The sequence below is a fragment of the Oncorhynchus keta genome, unplaced genomic scaffold (genome assembly GCF_023373465.1).
Source record: "Oncorhynchus keta strain PuntledgeMale-10-30-2019 unplaced genomic scaffold, Oket_V2 Un_contig_14106_pilon_pilon, whole genome shotgun sequence".
In the NCBI taxonomy this organism is placed as follows: Eukaryota; Metazoa; Chordata; class Actinopteri; order Salmoniformes; family Salmonidae; genus Oncorhynchus; species Oncorhynchus keta.
This window is the reverse complement of record NW_026278549.1, coordinates 35,001-54,812: the sequence shown is the minus strand read 5'-3', so window position 1 is coordinate 54,812 and position 19,812 is coordinate 35,001. Positions and strand designations below refer to the sequence as shown.

Here is a 19,812-nt window from a genome sequence, read left to right as displayed (position 1 = left end):
AAACTCAAACCATCTACCTAGGAAGAATGAGGTCTTGCCCATGGCCTGGAAACAGGAGCTGCAGTCTTCATAGACCGTCCTGTCTCCGGCCGCTAGGATGACCAGCATGCCCTCGTTAGATACCTGCTGGCTCCCAGCCACAGGAGCCTCCAGGAAGCGGCCGCCCGCGACGATATCACCTAATGACAGATGGAGACAGGAGCTGATCAGACAGTGGTGTGGCAGTAGAGGAGCCAATGAGAGAGCATAGGATAAGACGATTGATGATGTAATGACAGTACCCAATGGAAGAGTGATGATGACCTAGCGACAGTGGGAGTAGCATACACCTGGAATCACAAGCTCTGTGTGTGTGTATACCTGCGAGAGCTCTGTGTGTGTATACCTGCTAGAGCTCTCTGTGTGTGTATACCTGTGCGAGCTCTGTGTGTGTGTGTGTGTGTACCTGTGCGAGCTCTGTGTGTGTGTGTACCTGTGCGAGCTCTGTGTGTGTGTGTGTGTACCTGTGCGAGCTCTGTGTGTGTGTGTGTGTGTGTACCTGTGCGAGCTCTGTGTGTGTGTGTGTGTACCTGTGCGAGCTCTGTGTGTGTGTGTGTGTACCTGTGCGAGCTCTGTGTGTGTGTGTGTGTACCTGTGCGAGCTCTGTGTGTGTGTGTGTGTGTGCGAGCTCTGTGTGTGTGTGTGTGTGTGTGTGTGTGTGTGTGTGTGTGTGTGTGTATACCTGTGCGAGCTCTCTGTGTGTGTGTGTGTGTGTGTGTGTGTGTGTGTGTGTGTGTGTGTGTGTGTGTGTATACCTGTGCGAGCTCTGTGTGTGTGTGTATACCTGTGCGAGCTCTGTGTGTGTGTGTATACCTGTGCGAGCTCTGTGTGTGTGTGTATACCTGTGCGAGCTCTGTGTGTGTGTGTATACCTGTGCGAGCTCTGTGTGTGTGTGTATACCTGTGCGAGCTCTGTGTGTGTGTGTATACCTGTGCGAGCTCTGTGTGTGTGTATACCTGTGCGAGCTCTGTGTGTGTGTATACCTGTGCGAGCTCTGTGTGTGTGTGTGTATACCTGTGCGAGCTCTGTGTGTGTGTGTGTGTATACCTGTGAGAGCTCTGTGTGTGTGTGTGTATACCTGTGAGAGCTCTGTGTGTGTGTGTGTATATACCTGTGAGAGCTCTGTGTGTGTGTGTGTATATACCTGTGAGAGCTCTGTGTGTGTGTGTGTATATACCTGTGAGAGCTCTGTGTGTGTGTGTGTATACCTGTGAGAGCTCTGTGTGTGTGTGTGTATACCTGTGAGAGCTCTGTGTGTGTGTGTGTATACCTGTGAGAGCTCTGTGTGTGTGTGTGTATACCTGTGAGAGCTCTGTGTGTGTGTGTGTATACCTGTGAGAGCTCTGTGTGTGTGTGTGTATACCTGTGAGAGCTCTGTGTGTGTGTGTGTATACCTGTGAGAGCTCTGTGTGTGTGTGTGTATACCTGTGAGAGCTCTGTGTGTGTGTGTGTATACCTGTGAGAGCTCTGTGTGTGTGTGTGTATACCTGTGAGAGCTCTGTGTGTGTGTGTGTATACCTGTGAGAGCTCTGTGTGTGTGTATACCTGTAAGAGCTCTGTGTGTGTGTATACCTGTGAGAGCTGTGTGTGTGTGTATACCTGTGAGAGCTCTGTGTGTGTATACCTGTGAGAGCTCTGTGTGTGTATACCTGTGAGAGCTCTGTGTGTGTGTATACCTGTGAGAGCTCTGTGTGTGTGTATACCTGTGAGAGCTCTGTGTGTGTGTATACCTGTGAGAGCTCTGTGTGTGTGTATACCTGTGAGAGCTCTGTGTGTGTGTATACCTGTGAGAGCTCTGTGTGTGTGTATACCTGTGAGAGCTCTGTGTGTGTGTGTATACCTGTGAGAGCTCTGTGTGTGTGTGTATACCTGTGAGAGCTCTGTGTGTGTGTGTATACCTGTGAGAGCTCTGTGTGTGTATACCTGTGAGAGCTCTGTGTGTGTGTATACCTGTGAGAGCTCTCTGTGTGTGTATACCTGTGAGAGCTCTGTGTGTGTGTATACCTGTGAGAGCTCTGTGTGTGTATACCTGTGAGAGCTCTGTGATGGTCTCTGGATCCACGGTAGACATCTCTACGTAACATTTCCCTGGCCTGATGCCCTGGAGCACTCCACTGGGACCCAGCACCAACTGGCAAAGAGAGAGAGAGAGAGAGAGAGAGAGAGAGAGAGAGAGAGAGAGAGAGAGAACGAGAGAGAGGAGAGAGAGAGAACGAGAGAGAGGAGAGAGAGAGAACGAGAGAGAGGAGAGAGAGAGAACGAGAGAGAGGAGAGAGAGAGAACGAGAGAGAGGAGAGAGAGAGAACGAGAGAGAGGAGAGAGAGAGAACGAGAGAGGAGAGAGAGAGAGAACGAGAGAGGAGAGAGAGAGGAGAGAGAGAACGAGAGAGGAGAGAGAGAGAGAGAGAGAGAGAGGAGAGAGAGAACGAGAGAGGAGAGAGAGAACGAGAGAGGAGAGAGAGAGAGAGAGAGAGAGAGAGAGAGAGAGAGAGAGAGAGAGAGAGAGAGAGAGAGAGAGAGAGAGAGGAAGAGAGAGGAAGAGAGAGGAAGAGAGAGGAAGAGAGAGGAAGAGAGAGGAAGAGAGAGAGAGAGAGAGAGAGAGAGGAAGAGAGAGAGAAGAGAGAGGAAGAGAGAGGGGGAGAGAGAGAGGGGTATTAACAGTCATACATTGTGAGATAAATTAGTCACTGCAGTCAGAACTAAAAGGCATTACAATACTGATCACACCAAGCTCACTACCATCAGCAACATGGCAGCCAGTCTGTTTAGAAGATCTCACTCTCTCACCTGCCTGGAAATCTGGCCTGACTACAAACATCTCACTCTCTCACCTGCCTGGAAATCTGGCCTGACTACAAACATCTCACTCTCTCACCTGCCTAGAAATCTGGCCTGACTACACACGTACAAACATCTCACTCTCTCACCTGCCTAGAAATCTGGCCTGACTACAAACATCTCACTCTCTCACCTGCCTAGAAATCTGGCCTGACTACACACGTACAAACATCTCACTCTCTCACCTGCCTGGAAATCTGGCCTGACTACAAACATCTCACTCTGTCACCTGCCTGGAAATCTGGCCTGACTACAAACATCTCACTCTCTCACCTGCCTGGAAATCTGGCCTGACTACACACATACAAACATCTCACTCTCTCACCTGCCTGGAAATCTGGCCTGACTACAAACATCTCACTCTCTCACCTGCCTAGAAATCTGGCCTGACTACACACGTACAAACATCTCACTCTCTCACCTGCCTGGAAATCTGGCCTGACTACAAACATCTCACTCTCTCACCTGCCTAGAAATCTGGCCTGACTACACACGTACAAACATCTCACTCTCTCACCTGCCTGGAAATCTGGCCTGACTACAAACATCTCACTCTCTCACCTGCCTGGAAATCTGGCCTGACTACAAACATCTCACTCTCTCACCTGCCTGCCTAGAAATCTGGCCTGACTACAAACATCTCACTCTCTCACCTGCCTAGAAATCTGGCCTGACTACAAACATCTCACTCTCTCACCTGCCTAGAAATCTGGCCTGACTACAAACATCTCACTCTCTCACCTGCCTAGAAATCTGGCCTGACTACACACGCCTACAAACATCTCACTCTCTCACCTGCCTAGAAATCTGGCCTGAAATCTGGCCTCTGGCCTGACTACAAACATCTCACTCTTTCACCTGGCTGGAAATCTGGCCTGACTACAAACATCTCACTCTCTCACCTGCCTGGAAATCTGGCCTGACTACAAACATACAAACATCTCACTCTCTCACCTGCCTGGAAATCTGGCCTGACTACACACATACAAACATCTCACTCTCTCACCTGCCTGGAAATCTGGCCTGACTACAAACATACAAACATCTCACTCTCTCACCTGCCTAGAAATCTGGCCTGACTACACACATACAAACATCTCACTCTCTCACCTGCCTGGAAATCTGGCCTGACTACAAACATCTCACTCTCTCACCTGCCTGGAAATCTGGCCTGACTAAAAACATCTCACTCTTTCACCTGACTGGAAATCTGGCCTGACTACACACATCTCACTCTCTCACCTGCCTGGAAATCTGGCCTGACTACACACATACAAACATCTCACTCTCTCACCTGCCTGGAAATCTGGCCTGACTACACACATCTCACTCTCTCACCTGCCTAGAAATCTGGCCTGACTACACACATACAAACATCTCACTCTCTCACCTGCCTAGAAATCTGGCCTGACTACAAACATCTCACTCTCTCACCTGCCTAGAAATCTGGCCTGACTACACACATACAAACATCGTCTGTTGAGATGTTTCCTTAGTTACTTACATCCCTGGCAGCCTTGGGGTCTGAGACGCAGGAGAAGGTGATGTCACACATGGAGACCACCTCCGCTGGGGTCCGCCCTAACCTGGCCCCCTCCTGGATGAACAGGTCACACTGCAGCGGGAAGACAACAGGAACAAGGCAGGAAGTGAGCTCACAGGAAGTGATGTCACAACAGGACGTAGGTAAAAATCAGCACCAAACCCAAACGGTGTTACTTTACATTATAAATAAATGATTTTTTTTTTGCATAAAATAAAATACTGTACCAAATAACTGTGGTTTAAATAATAATAGTTTTTGACGGAATCACAGGAGTAAATTCTGTATCGTATTTTCTCACATGTTGGTTGTCTTGTGGTACCTTTTCTACTGTGCGATTCCACACTGTGACGACGTGGCCCATCTTTAACAGGTTGGACACGATTCCGCTACCCATAAGCCCCAGCCCCAGGAACCCTATCCTGTAAAGGAAAGACACAAGTTTACATTTCTAATCATTTTCTACATGGACAAAAAAAAAAAAAACTGGGGCCAGGATTCAGTCATAGAGCTGGTCTAGGATCAGGTCCCCTGTCCATGTAATCTAATAGGACTAGTATTCAGTCATGGAGCTGATCTAGGATCAGGTCCCCCTGTCCATGTAATCTAAAAGGACCAGTATTCAGTCATAGAGCTGGTCTAGGATCAGGTCCCCCTGTCCATGTAATCTAATAGGATCAGTATTCAGTCATAGAGCTGGTCTAGGATCAGGTCCCCCTGTCCATGTAATCTAATAGGACCAGTATTCAGTCATAGAGCTGGTCTAGGATCAGGTCCCCCTGTCCATGTAATCTAATAGGACCAGTATTCAGTCATAGAGCTGGTCTAGGATCAGGTCCCCCTGTCCATGTAATCTAATAGGACCAGTATTCAGTCATAGAGCTGGTCTAGGATCAGGTCCCCCTGTCCATGTAATCTAATAGGACCAGTATTCAGTCATAGAGCTGGTCTAGGATCAGGTCCCCCTGTCCATGTAATCTAATAGGACCAGTATTCAGTCATAGAGCTGGTCTAGGATCAGGTCCCCCTGTCCATGTAATCTAATAGGACCAGTATTCAGTCATAGAGCTGGTCTAGGATCAGGTCCCCCTGTCCATGTAATCTAATAGGACCAGTATTCAGTCATAGAGCTGGTCTAGGATCAGGTCCCCCTGTCCATGTAATCTAATAGGACCAGTATTCAGTCATAGAGCTGGTCTAGGATCAGGTCCCCTGTCCATGTAATCTAATAGGACCAGTATTCAGTCATAGATCAGGTTTAGGATCAGGTCCCACCCTGTCCATGTAATCTAATAGGACTAGTATTCAGTCATGGAGCTGATCTAGGATCAGGTCCCCCTGTCCATGTAATCTAAAAGGACCAGTATTCAGTCATAGAGCTGGTCTAGGATCAGGTCCCCCTGTCCATGTAATCTAATAGGATCAGTATTCAGTCATAGAGCTGGTCTAGGATCAGGTCCCCCTGTCCATGTAATCTAATAGGACCAGTATTCAGTCATAGAGCTGGTCTAGGATCAGGTCCCCCTGTCCATGTAATCTAATAGGACCAGTATTCAGTCATAGAGCTGGTCTAGGATCAGGTCCCCCTGTCCATGTAATCTAATAGGACCAGTATTCAGTCTGTGGGAGTAATACTGTTACATATATATATTACTACAGTATCTCCTACCGTTTGTCTGTGGGAGTAATACTGTTACATGTATATATTACTACAGTATCTCCTACCGTTTGTCTGTGGGAGTAATACTGTTACATATATATATATATATATATATTACAGTATCTCCTACCGTTTGTCTGTGGGAGTAATACTGTTACATATATATATTACTACAGTATCTCCTACCGTTTGTCTGTTGGAGTAATACTGTTACATGTATATATATATATATTACTACAGTATCTCCTACCGTTTGTCTGTTGGAGTAATACTGTTACATATATATATTACTACAGTATCTCCTACCGTTTGTCTGTTGGAGTAATACTGTTACATGTATATATATATATTACTACAGTATCTCCTACCGTTTGTCTGTTGGAGTAATACTGTTACATGTATATATATATATTACTACAGTATCTCCTACCGTTTGTCTGTTGGAGTAATACTGTTACATATATATATTACTACAGTATCTCCTACCGTTTGTCTGTTGGAGTAATACTGTTACATGTATATATATATATTACTACAGTATCTCCTACCGTTTGTCTGTTGGATTAATACTGTTACATATATATATTACTACAGTATCTCCTACCGTTTGTCTGTTGGAGTAATACTGTTACATGTATATATATATATTACTACAGTATCTCCTACCGTTTGTCTGTTGGATTAATACTGTTACATATATATATTACTACAGTATCTCCTACCGTTTGTCTGTTGGAGTAATACTGTTACATATATATATATATATTACTACAGTATCTCCTACCGTTTGTCTGTTGGAGTAATACTGTTACATGTATATATTACTACAGTATCTCCTACCGTTTGTCTGTGGGAGTAATACTGTTACATGTATATATATATATATTACTACAGCATCTCCTACCGTTTGTCTGTGGGAGTAATACTGTTACATATATATACATACATACATACATACATACATATGTATGTATGTATGTATGTATATATATACATACATATACACATATATATATATGTATGTATGTATATATATACATACATATACATATATATATATATATATATATATTACAGTATCTCCTACCGTTTGTCTGTAGGAGTAATACTGTTACATATATATATTACTACAGTACCTCCTACCGTTTGTCTGTGGGAGTAATACTGTTACATGTATATATATATTATTACTGTTACATACACATATATATTACTACAGTATCTCCTACCGTTTGTCTGTGGGAGTAATACTGTTACATGTATATATATATATTACTACAGCATCTCCTACCGTTTGTCTGTGGGAGTAATACTGTTACATATATATATTACTACAGTATCTCCTACCGTTTGTCTGTTGGAGTAATACTGTTACATGTATATATATATATATTACTACAGTATCTCCTACCGTTTGTCTGTGGGAGTAATACTGTTACATATATATATTACTACAGTATTTCCTACCGTTTGTCTGTAGGAGTAATACTGTTACATATATATATTACTACAGTATCTCCTACCGTTTGTCTGTGGGAGTAATACTGCCATTGATGGCAGTGCTGTCTGCAGCTTGGATAGACGTTGACCTCGTGTCCTGTACAGACCAAACAAAAACACCAGCGTCATTTTAACAGGCGCATCGAGAGTTCCCGCCCACAGAGGAGAACAAACATACTGTATCTACTGGGTCTTACTATCTGATCTAGTACTTGCTGTCTGTATGAAAATAAATGCCATTCGGTATGTGCATGTAGGAAGCACCACGGGGCTCTGTGGTATAAATAGACTTCCTCAGAGTGAAGACTGAAACCAAGGACATAGATTCATGTGATGAATATACACACGTCTGAAACCCACATGCAAAACCAACACTGGAAGTAGCCAGCTCTACATAACATACACACGTCTGAAACCCCTCTACATAACATACACCTCCATCTGTACCCCTCTACATAACATACACCTCCATCTGTACCTCTACATAACATACACCTCCACCCCTACATAACATACACCTCCATCTCTACATAACATACACCTCCATCTGTACCCCTCTACATAACATACACCTCCATCTGTACCCCTCTACATAACATACACCTCCATCTGTACCCCTCTACATAACATACACCTCCATCTGTACCCCTCTACATAACATACACCTCCATCTGTACCCCTCTACATAACATACACCTCCATCTGTACCCCTCTACATAACATACACCTCCATCTGTACCTCTACATAACATACACCTCCACCCCTACATAACATACACCTCCACCCCTACATAACATACACCTCCACCTCTACATAACATACACCTCCACCTCTACATAACATACACCTCCACCTCTACATAACATACACCTCCACCCCTACATAACATACACCTCCACCCCTACATAACATACACCTCCACCCCTACATAACATACACCTCCACCTCTACATAACATACACCTCCACCCCTACATAACATACACCTCCACCTCTACATAACATACACCTCCACCTCTACATAACATACACCTCCACCTCTACATAACATACACCTCCACCTCTACATAACATACACCTCCACCTCTACATAACATACACCTCCACCTCTACATAACATACACCTCCACCTAACTACACTCTACCTCTACATAACATACACCTCCACCCCTACATAACATACACCTCCACCTCTACATAACATACACCTCCACCTCTACATAACATACACCTCCACCCCTACATAACATACACCTCCACCCCTACATAACATACACCTCCACCCCTACATAACATACACCTCCACCCCTACATAACATACACCTCCACCTCTACATAACATACACCTCCACCTCTACATAACATACACCTCCACCCCTACATAACATACACCTCCACCCCTACATAACATACATTCCACCTCTACATAACATACACCTCCACCCCTACATAACATACACCTCCACCACCTACATAACATACACCTCCACCCCTACATAACATACACCTCCACCTCTACATAACATACACCTCCACCTCTACATAACATACACCTCCACCTCTACATAACATACACCTCCACCTCTACATAACATACACCTCCACCTCTACATAACATACACCTCCACCTCTACATAACATACACCTCCACCCCTACATAACATACACCTCCACCTCTACATAACATACACCTCCACCCCTACATAACATACACCTCCACCTCTACATAACATACACCTCCACCCCTACATAACATACACCTCCACCTCTACATAACATACACCTCCACCTCTACATAACATACACCTCCACCTCTACATAACATACACCTCCACCTCTACATAACATACACCTCCACCTCTACATAACATACACCTCCACCTCTACATAACATACACCTCCACCTCTACATAACATACACCTCCACCTCTACATAACATACACCTCCACCCCTACATAACATACACCTCCACCCCTACATAACATACACCTCCACCTCTACATAACATACACCTCCACCTCTACATAACATACACCTCCACCTCTACATAACATACACCTCCACCTCTACATAACATACACCTCCACCTCTACATAACATACACCTCCACCTCTACATAACATACACCTCCACCTCTACATAACATACACCTCCACCCCTACATAACATACACCTCCACCCCTACATAACATACACCTCCACCCCTACATAACATACACCTCCACCCCTACATAACATACACCTCCACCCCTACATAACATACACCTCCACCCCTACATAACATACACCTCCACCCCTACATAACATACACCTCCACCCCTACATAACATACACCTCCACCCCTACATAACATACACTCTACATAACATACACCTCCACCTCTACATAACATACACCTCCACCCCTACATAACATACACCTCCACCCCTACATAACATACACCTCCACCCCTACATAACATACACCTCCACCCCTACATAACATACACCTCCACCCCTACATAACATACACCTCCACCCCTACATAACATACACCTCCACCTCTACATAACATACACCTCCACCTCTACATAACATACACCTCCACCTCTACATAACATACACCTCCACCCCTACATAACATACACCTCCACCCCTACATAACATACACCTCTACATAACATACACCTCCACCCCTACATAACATACACCTCCACCTCTACATAACATACACCTCTACATAACATACACCTCTACATAACATACACCTCTACATAACATACACCTCCACCCCTACATAACATACACCTCCACCCCTACATAACATACACCTCCACCCCTACATAACATACACCTCCACCCCTACATAACATACACCTCCACCCCTACATAACATACACCTCCACCCCTACATAACATACACCTCCACCCCCTACATAACATACACCTCCACCTCTACATAACATACACCTCTACATAACATACACCTCCACCCCTACATAACATACACCTCCACCCCTACATAACATACAGCTCTACATAACATACAGCTCTACATAACATACAGCTCTACATAACATACACCTCCACCCCTACATAACATACACCTCCACCCCTACATAACATACACCTCCACCCCTACATAACATACACCTCCACCCCTACATAACATACACCTCCACCTCTATAACATAACATACACCTACCTCTACATAACATACACCTCCACCCCTACATAACATACACCTCCACCTCTACATAACATACACCTCCACCCCTACATAACATACACCTCCACCTCTACATAACATACACCTCCACCTCTACATAACATACACCTCCACCCCTACATAACATACACCTCTACATAACATACACCTCCACCCCTACATAACATACACCTCCACCTCTACATAACATACACCTCCACCTCTACATAACATACACCTCCACCCCTACATAACATACACCTCCACCTCTACATAACATACACCTCCACATAACATACACCTCCACCCCTACATAACATACACCTCCATAACATACACCTCCACCTCTACATACATAACATACACCTCCACCTCTACATAACATACACCTCCACCTCTACATAACATACACCTCCACCTCTACATAACATACACCTCCACCCCTACATAACAAACACCTCCACCCTACATAACATACACCTCCACCTCTACATAACATACACCTCCACCTCTACATAACATACACCTCCACCCCTACATAACATACACTCCATCTGTACCTCCACATAACATACACCTCCACCTCTACATAACATACACCTCCATCTGTACCTCCACATAACATACACCTCCATCTGTACCTCCACATAACATACACCTCCACATAACATACACCTCCATCTGTACCTCCACATAACATACACCTCCACCTCTACATAACATACACCTCCATCTGTACCTCCACATAACATACACCTCCACCTCTACATAACATACACCTCCATCTGTACCTCCACATAACATACACCTCCATCTGTACCTCCACATAACATACACCTCCATCTGTACCTCCACATAACATACACCTCCACCTCTACATAACATACACCTCCATCTGTACCTCTACATAACATACACCTCCACCTCTACATAACATACACCTCCATCTGTACCTCTACATAACATACACCTCCACCTCTACATAACATACACCTCCATCTGTACCTCTACATAACATACACCTCCACCTCTACATAACATACACCTCCATCTGTACCTCTACATAACATACACCTCCACCTCTACATAACATACACCTCCATCTGTACCTCTACATAACATACACCTCCATCTGTACCTCTACATAACATACACCTCCATCTGTACCTCTACATAACATACACCTCCACCCCTACATAACATACACCTCCACCTCTACATAACATACACCTCCATCTGTACCTCTACATAACATACACCTCCATCTGTACCTCTACATAACATACACCTCCACCTCTACATAACATACACCTCCACCTCTACATAACATACACCTCCACCTCTACATAACATACACCTCCATCTGTACCTCCACATAACATACACCTCCACCTGTACCTCCACATAACATACACCTCCATCTGTACCTCTACATAACATACACCTCCATCTGTACCTCTACATAACATACACCTCCACCCCTACATAACATACACCTCCACCCCTACATAACATACACCTCCACCTCTACATAACATACACCTCCACCTCTACATAACATACACCTCCACCCCTACATAACATACACCTCCACCTCTACATAACATACACCTCCACCCCTACATAACATACACCTCCACCCCTACATAACATACACCTCCACCTCTACATAACATACACCTCCACCTCTACATAACATACACCTCCACCTCTACATAACATACACCTCCACCTCTACATAACATACACCTCCACCCCTACATAACATACACCTCCATCTGTACCCCTCTACATAACATACACCTCCATCTGTACCCCTCTACATAACATACACCTCCATCTGTACCCTCTACATAACATACACCTCCATCTGTACCCCTCTACATAACATACACCTCCAGCTGTACCCCTCTACATAACATACACCTCCATCTGTACCTCTACATAACATACACCTCCACCCCTACATAACATACACCTCCACCCCTACATAACATACACCTCCACCCCTACATAACATACACCTCCACCCCTACATAACATACACCTCCACCTCTACATAACATACACCTCCACCTCTACATAACATACACCTCCACCTCTACATAACATACACCTCCACCTCTACATAACATACACCTCCACCCCTACATAACATACACCTCCACCTCTACATAACATACACCTCCACCTCTACATAACATACACCTCCACCTCTACATAACATACACCTCCACCCCTACATAACATACACCTCCACCCCTACATAACATACACCTCCACCCCTACATAACATACACCTCCACCCCTACATAACATACACCCCTACATAACATACACCTCCACATAACATACACCTCCACCTCTACATAACATACACCTCCACCTCTACATAACATACACCTCCACCTCTACATAACATACACCTCCACCTCTACATAACATACACCTCCACCCCTACATAACATACACCTACACCCCTACATAACATACACCTCCCTACATAACATACCCTCCACATAACATACACCTCCACATAACATACACCTCCACCTCTACATAACATACACCTCCACCTCTACATAACATACACCTCCACCTCTACATAACATACACCTCCACCTCTACATAACATACACCTCCACCTCTACATAACATACACCTCTACATAACATACACCTCCACCTCTACATAACATACACCTCCACCCCTACATAACATACACCTCCACCCCTACATAACATACACCTCCACCCCTACATAACATACACCTCCACCCCTACATAACATACACCTCCACCCCTACATAACATACACCTCCACCTCTACATAACATACACCTCCACCTCTACATAACATACACCTCCACCTCTACATAACATACACCTCCACCCCTACATAACATACACCTCCACCCCTACATAACATACACCTCCACCTCTACATAACATACACCTCCACCTCTACATAACATACACCTCCACCTCTACATAACATACACCTCCACCTCTACATAACATACACCTCCACCTCTACATAACATACACCTCCACCCCTACATAACATACACCTCCACCCCTACATAACATACACCTCCACCCCTACATAACATACACCTCCACCCCTACATAACATACATAACATACACCTCCACCCCTACATAACATACACCTCCACCTCTACATAACATACACCTCCAGCTGTACCTCCTAAGGCGAGCCAAAGTAGACTCAGACAGCAAATAGAGAATGGTACTGAGGGTGAGTGAGTGAAGAGGTCAAGCATTAAGACTGTCACAAATGGCACCCTATTCCCTATATAGACAGTCACAAATGGCACCCTATTCCCTATATAGACGGACACAAATGGCACCCTATTCCCTATATAGACGGACACAAATGGCACCCTATTCCCTATATAGACGGTCACAAATGGCACCCTATTCCCTATATAGACGGTCACAAATGGCACCCTATTCCCTATATAGACGGTCACAAATGGCACCCTATTCCCTATATAGACGGTCACAAATGGCACCCTATTCCCTATATAGACGGACACAAATGGCACCCTATTCCCTATATAGTGAACTACTTTTGACCAGAATGACCAGAGGGTTAAAGCAGTGCCTGAATTCGGAGGGTGGAGAAGAACCCAGGGCCCTAATTACAGGATCCGTTTGAGACAGACTGCTTGCTCACCTCCTCAACGATCTTCAGGCGTTTACTGATCGGCTCCATAGACGAGGCAGGCTGAGGAGGGGAGAGGAAAGGTTCAACGGACAGACATTAGTTTACACACAAACAAACAGTGGTGCTAATGCTAACATCCCCTTAAAACCAGCACACTGGATGCATCCCAAAACAGCACTGCGTTCCCTTTATAGTGCACTACTGGTGACCAGGGTCCCAGACGGGGCTTTGGCCAAACGTAGCCATTCACTCACTGACTGAACAGAGACACTTTTTATTCCCAGTTCTGGTGGTGTCGTTGAACGGCTAAGCTAATGCTAGCTAGGGTTTGTAGCAGGCTGCTAGGCCTGCTTTGGTAACACAGACGAGGACGGTGTGATTTCACTAATTCAGTTTTCGAGTTGATTCATCCAATTCAAGGAGGAAGTAGAAAATGAGAGGGGGATTTATATTTTTAAAATATATATTTTTAAATAGTTTTATACACATACAGAGTTGCTAACTTTCCACTGAAGCTGTGTTATGGAGCGTCTTCTTGAGTTTGTGTAAATTCACTCTGAATCTCTCTCAGACAATACATAGTCTGTGTGTGTGTGTGTGTGTGTGTGTGACTATAGCGGAGGTGTCAAACCCACTTTCCCCAGGGGCCGCATTCAATCTCCCACCAGATCCGGAGGGCCGCAATGAAAATGTATAAATGATCCTGTCAAAATGTGCCAAAATAGTCCTCTATCCATCATTTTTGGGGAAATTTGATGCTTCCTGACTGTCTAGACGTTGGAGGTTTCTGGTGTACTAGTAGTTTCTGGTGTACTAGTAGTTTCTGGTGTACTAGTAGTTTCTGGTGTACTAGTAGTTTCTGGTGTACTAGTAGTTTCTGTTGTGTGACTAGTAGTTTCTGTTGTGTGACTAGACGTTGGAAGTTTGTGCTGTACTAGTAGTTTCTGCTGTACTAGTAGTTTCTGGTGTACTAGTAGTTTCTGGTGTACTAGTAGTTTCTGGTGTACTAGTAGTTTCTGGTGTACTAGTAGTTTCTGGTGTACTAGTAGTTTCTGCTGTACTAGTAGTTTCTGGTGTACTAGTAGTTTCTGCTGTACTAGTAGTTTCTGCTGTACTAGTAGTTTCTGCTGTACTAGTAGTTTCTGCTGTACTAGTAGTTTCTGCTGTACTAGTAGTTTCTGGTGTGTGACTAGACGTTGGAGGTTTCTGCTGTACTAGTAGTTCCTGGTGTACTAGTAGTTTCTGGTGTACTAGTAGTTTCTGGTGTACTAGTAGTTTCTGGTGTGTGACTAGACGTTGGAGGTTTGTGCTGTACTAGTAGTTTCTGCTGTACTAGTAGTTCCTGGTGTACTAGTAGTTCCTGGTGTACTAGTAGTTTCTGGTGTACTAGTAGTTTCTGCTGTACTAGTAGTTTCTGGTGTACTAGTAGTTTCTGGTGTACTAGTAGTTTCTGGTGTACTAGTAGTTTCTGGTGTGTGACTAGACGGAGGTTACTGGTGTACTAGTAGTTTCTGGTGTACTAGTAGTTTCTGGTGTACTAGTAGTTTCTGTTGTGTGACTAGACGTTGGAGGTTTCTGCTGTACTAGTAGTTTCTGGTGTGTGACTAGACGTTGGAGGTTTCTGCTGTACTAGTAGTTTCTGGTGTACTAGTAGTTTCTGGTGTACTAGTAGTTTCTGGTGTGTGGCTAGACGTTGGCGGTTTGTGCTGTACTAAAATAAGGCAAGGCATTATGGAACTCAGAGTGCATAGTGTTGCCCGAGGAGGGGAGATCCAGAGTGCATAGTGTTGCCTGAGGAGGGGGAGATCCAGAGTGCATAGTGTTGCCTGAGGAGGGGAGATTCAGAGTGCATAGTGTTGCCTGAGGAGGGGGAGATTCAGAGTGCATAGTGTTGCCCGAGGAGGGGGAGATTCAGAGTGCATAGTGTTGCCTGAGGAGGGGAGATTCAGAGTGCATAGTGTTGCCTGAGGAGGGGAGATTCAGGCATAGTGTTGCCTGAGAGGGGGATTCAGAGTGCATAGTGTTGCCTGAGGAGGGGGAGATTCAGAGTGCATAGTGTTGCCTGAGGAGGGGAGATTCAGAGTGCATAGTGTTGCCTGAGGAGGGGAGATTCAGAGTGCATAGTGTTGCCTGAGGAGGGGAGATTCAGAGTGCATAGTGTTGCCTGAGGAGAGGAGATTCAGAGTGCATAGTGTTGCCTGAGGAGGGGAGATTCAGAGTGCATAGTGTTGCCTGAGGAGGGGGAGATTCAGAGTGCATAGTGTTGCCTGAGGAGGGGGAGATTCAGAGTGCATAGTGTTGCCTGAGGAGGGGGAGATCCAGAGTGCATAGTGTTGCCTGAGGAGGGGGAGATTCAGAGTGCATAGTGTTGCCTGAGGAGGGGGAGATTCAGAGTGCATAGTGTTGCCTGAGGAGGGGGAGATTCAGAGTGCATAGTGTTGCCTGAGGAGGGGGAGATCCAGAGTGCATAGTGTTGCCTGAGGAGGGGGATTCAGAGTGCATAGTGTTGCCTGAGGAGGGGGAGATTCAGAGTGCATAGTGTTGCCTGAGGAGAGGGAGATTCAGAGTGCATAGTGTTGCCTGAGGAGGGGGATCCAGAGTGCATAGTGTTGCCTGAGGAGGGGGAGATTCAGAGTGCATAGTGTTGCCTGAGGAGGGGGAGATCCAGAGTGCATAGTGTTGCCCGAGGAGGGGAGATTCAGAGTGCATAGTGTTGCCTGAGGAGGGGAGATTCAGAGTGCATAGTGTTGCCCGAGGAGGGGAGATTCAGAGTGCATAGTGTTGCCTGAGGAGGGGAGATTCAGAGTGCATAGTGTTGCCTGAGGAGGGAGAGAGATTCAGAGTGCATAGTGTTGCCTGAGGAGGGAGAGATTCAGAGTGCATAGTGTTGCCCGAGGAGGGGGAGATCCAGAGTGCATAGTGTTGCCTGAGGAGGGGGATTCAGAGTGCATAGTGTTGCCCGAGGAGGGGGAGATTCAGAGTGCATAGTGTTGCCTGAGGAGGGGAGATTCAGAGTGCATAGTGTTGCCCGAGGAGGGGGAGATTCAGAGTGCATAGTGTTGCCTGAGGAGGGGGAGATTCAGAGTGCATAGTGTTGCCTGAGGAGGGGAGATTCAGAGTGCATAGTGTTGCCCGAGGAGGGGGAGATTCAGAGTGCATAGTGTTGCCTGAGGAGGGGAGATTCAGAGTGCATAGTGTTGCCTGAGGAGGGGAGATTCAGAGTGCATAGTGTTGCCTGAGGAGGGAGAGATTCAGAGTGCATAGTGTTGCCTGAGGAGGGAGAGATTCAGAGTGCATAGTGTTGCCCGAGGAGGGGGAGATCCAGAGTGCATAGTGTTGCCTGAGGAGGGGGATTCAGAGTGCATAGTGTTGCCCGAGGAGGGGGAGATTCAGAGTGCATAGTGTTGCCTGAGGAGGGGGAGATTCAGAGTGCATAGTGTTGCCCGAGGAGGGGGAGATTCAGAGTGCATAGTGTTGCCTGAGGAGGGGAGATTCAGAGTGCATAGTGTTGCCTGAGGAGGGGAGATTCAGAGTGCATAGTGTTGCCCGAGGAGGGGAGATTCAGAGTGCATAGTGTTGCCTGAGGAGGGAGAGATTCAGAGTGCATAGTGTTGCCCGAGGAGGGGAGATCCAGAGTGCATAGTGTTGCCCGAGGAGGGGGAGATTCAGAGTGCATAGTGTTGCCTGAGGAGGGGGAGATTCAGAGTGCATAGTGTTGCCTGAGGAGGGAGAGATTCAGAGTGCATAGTGTTGCCTGAGGAGGGAGAGATTCAGAGTGCATAGTGTTGCCCGAGGAGGGGGAGATCCAGAGTGCATAGTGTTGCCTGAGGAGGGGGGATTCAGAGTGCATAGTGTTGCCCGAGGAGGGGGAGATTCAGAGTGCATAGTGTTGCCTGAGGAGGGGAGATTCAGAGTGCATAGTGTTGCCCGAGGAGGGGAGATTCAGAGTGCATAGTGTTGCCTGAGGAGGGGGAGATTCAGAGTGCATAGTGTTGCCTGAGGAGGGGGAGATTCAGAGTGCATAGTGTTGCCCGAGGAGGGGAGATTCAGAGTGCATAGTGTTGCCTGAGGAGGGGGAGATTCAGAGTGCATAGTGTTGCCCGAGGAGGGGGAGATTCAGAGTGCATAGTGTTGCCTGAGGAGGGGGAGATTCAGAGTGCATAGTGTTGCCTGAGGAGGGGGAGATTCAGAGTGCATAGTGTTGCCCGAGGAGGGGGAGATTCAGAGTGCATAGTGTTGCCTGAGGAAGTAGTGAATTATATAGGGAATAGGGTTTTGGATTCTGGTCAAAAGTAGTGCACTATACAGGGAATAGGGTTTTGGATTCTGGTCAAAAGTAGTGCACTATACAGGGAATAGGGTTTTGGATTCTGGTCAAAAGTAGTGCACTATACAGGGAATAGGGTGCCACCTGGGATGCAGGAAGGATTCAGAGAGAAATCCATGCAAGAGCAGCAGGATAGAGAGAAGGGAGGGAAGGGAGCTCTACAAACAATACATTTCACGTGCTTCCAGACTAAATAAACCATCTAATTAATTTCTTTCATTAAAAACGGTGCCCCATAGAAGTACCAGTGAAATGTAAAAGGAATCGCCACAGTAGTGTACAGATAAACATTTACATTGAATTAAAGTACCTAATAAAACTGAACTACACCACAAAGGTCCTTCTGTAGCTCAGTTGTATTATATTATTATTATATTATTATATTATTATTATATTACACAGAAAAAGGTAGGGGAAGAAAGGGTTAATCAATGATCAATTGAGAAAACAGTTAACAAGCAACAGAAAAATAAAAAGGTCTCCAAACAGTCTGCTTCCTGATTCTATACCCTTCTCCTGAAGGGTGCACTGGCACACTCCCCATGGTGGGTTTAAAAAGCACCGGACCAGCGCCGGCTAAGCACCGGCCCAGCACCGGACCAGCGCCGGCCAAGCACCGGCCCAGCGCCGGCCAAGCACCGGACCAGCGCCGGCCAAGCACCGGACCAGCGCCGGCCAAGCACCGGACCAGCGCCGGCCAAGCACCGGACCAGCGCCGGCTAAGCACCGGACCAGCGCCGGCTAAGCGCCGGCTAAGCACCGGACCAGCGCCGGCTACGCACTGGCTGGACGAAGTCAGTTTCCACCATTCTGAAATCCATGATGGGGAGCATAAGAGTCTTCAAGAGAAGGATAGACAATTGGAACGCAGACGCTATTCCTATGAAGCTCATACACACTCCTATGTTATTCTCCCACCTAACAGAGTAGGGTGAAGTTGCCCGTAGACGCTGATCTTGGGTCAGATTAGCATGGGGGAGGGAAAGCTGATTCTAGATCTGTACCTAGGGGGAACCTCACCCCCAG

General features: G+C 46.0%; 1 protein-coding gene and 2 long non-coding RNA genes across 13 annotated transcripts in view; all 3 read right to left on the bottom strand.

The window, feature by feature from the left end:
* Positions 1-19,812, bottom strand: part of LOC127918398 (cytokine-like nuclear factor N-PAC) — a 43,473-nt gene that overhangs the window by 6,950 nt on the left and 16,711 nt on the right. The window contains 6 exon segments of the mRNA XM_052501670.1: positions 18-179; positions 2,044-2,170; positions 4,381-4,491; positions 4,742-4,841; positions 7,603-7,676; positions 14,469-14,519. Of these exon segments, the coding sequence (XP_052357630.1) occupies positions 18-179; positions 2,044-2,170; positions 4,381-4,491; positions 4,742-4,841; positions 7,603-7,676; positions 14,469-14,519 (625 nt within the window).
* LOC127918401 (uncharacterized) lies at positions 2,679-4,328 on the bottom strand. 9 transcript variants are annotated; one of them, XR_008099872.1, is made up of 6 exons: positions 4,215-4,304; positions 4,119-4,170; positions 3,935-3,986; positions 3,831-3,882; positions 3,150-3,297; positions 2,679-2,825 (listed from the first exon to the last, which is right to left on the bottom strand). It is a non-coding gene; the product is annotated as an uncharacterized LOC127918401 (long non-coding RNA). The 9 variants fall into 9 exon arrangements; XR_008099876.1 differs by lacking the exon at positions 4,119-4,170 and having other exon boundaries at positions 4,215-4,319; XR_008099873.1 differs by having other exon boundaries at positions 3,150-3,201; positions 3,831-3,986.
* LOC127918399 (uncharacterized) lies at positions 8,001-13,062 on the bottom strand. 3 transcript variants are annotated; one of them, XR_008099867.1, is made up of 10 exons: positions 12,930-13,062; positions 12,694-12,768; positions 12,540-12,601; positions 12,408-12,470; positions 11,952-12,159; positions 11,495-11,893; positions 9,616-9,753; positions 9,323-9,523; positions 8,520-8,709; positions 8,001-8,358 (listed from the first exon to the last, which is right to left on the bottom strand). It is a non-coding gene; the product is annotated as an uncharacterized LOC127918399 (long non-coding RNA). The 3 variants fall into 3 exon arrangements; XR_008099868.1 differs by lacking the exons at positions 11,495-11,893; positions 11,952-12,159; positions 12,408-12,470; ... (1 more) ...; positions 12,694-12,768; positions 12,930-13,062 and adding an exon at positions 10,851-11,090; XR_008099869.1 differs by lacking the exons at positions 11,495-11,893; positions 11,952-12,159; positions 12,408-12,470; ... (1 more) ...; positions 12,694-12,768; positions 12,930-13,062 and adding an exon at positions 10,920-11,090 and having other exon boundaries at positions 9,616-9,776.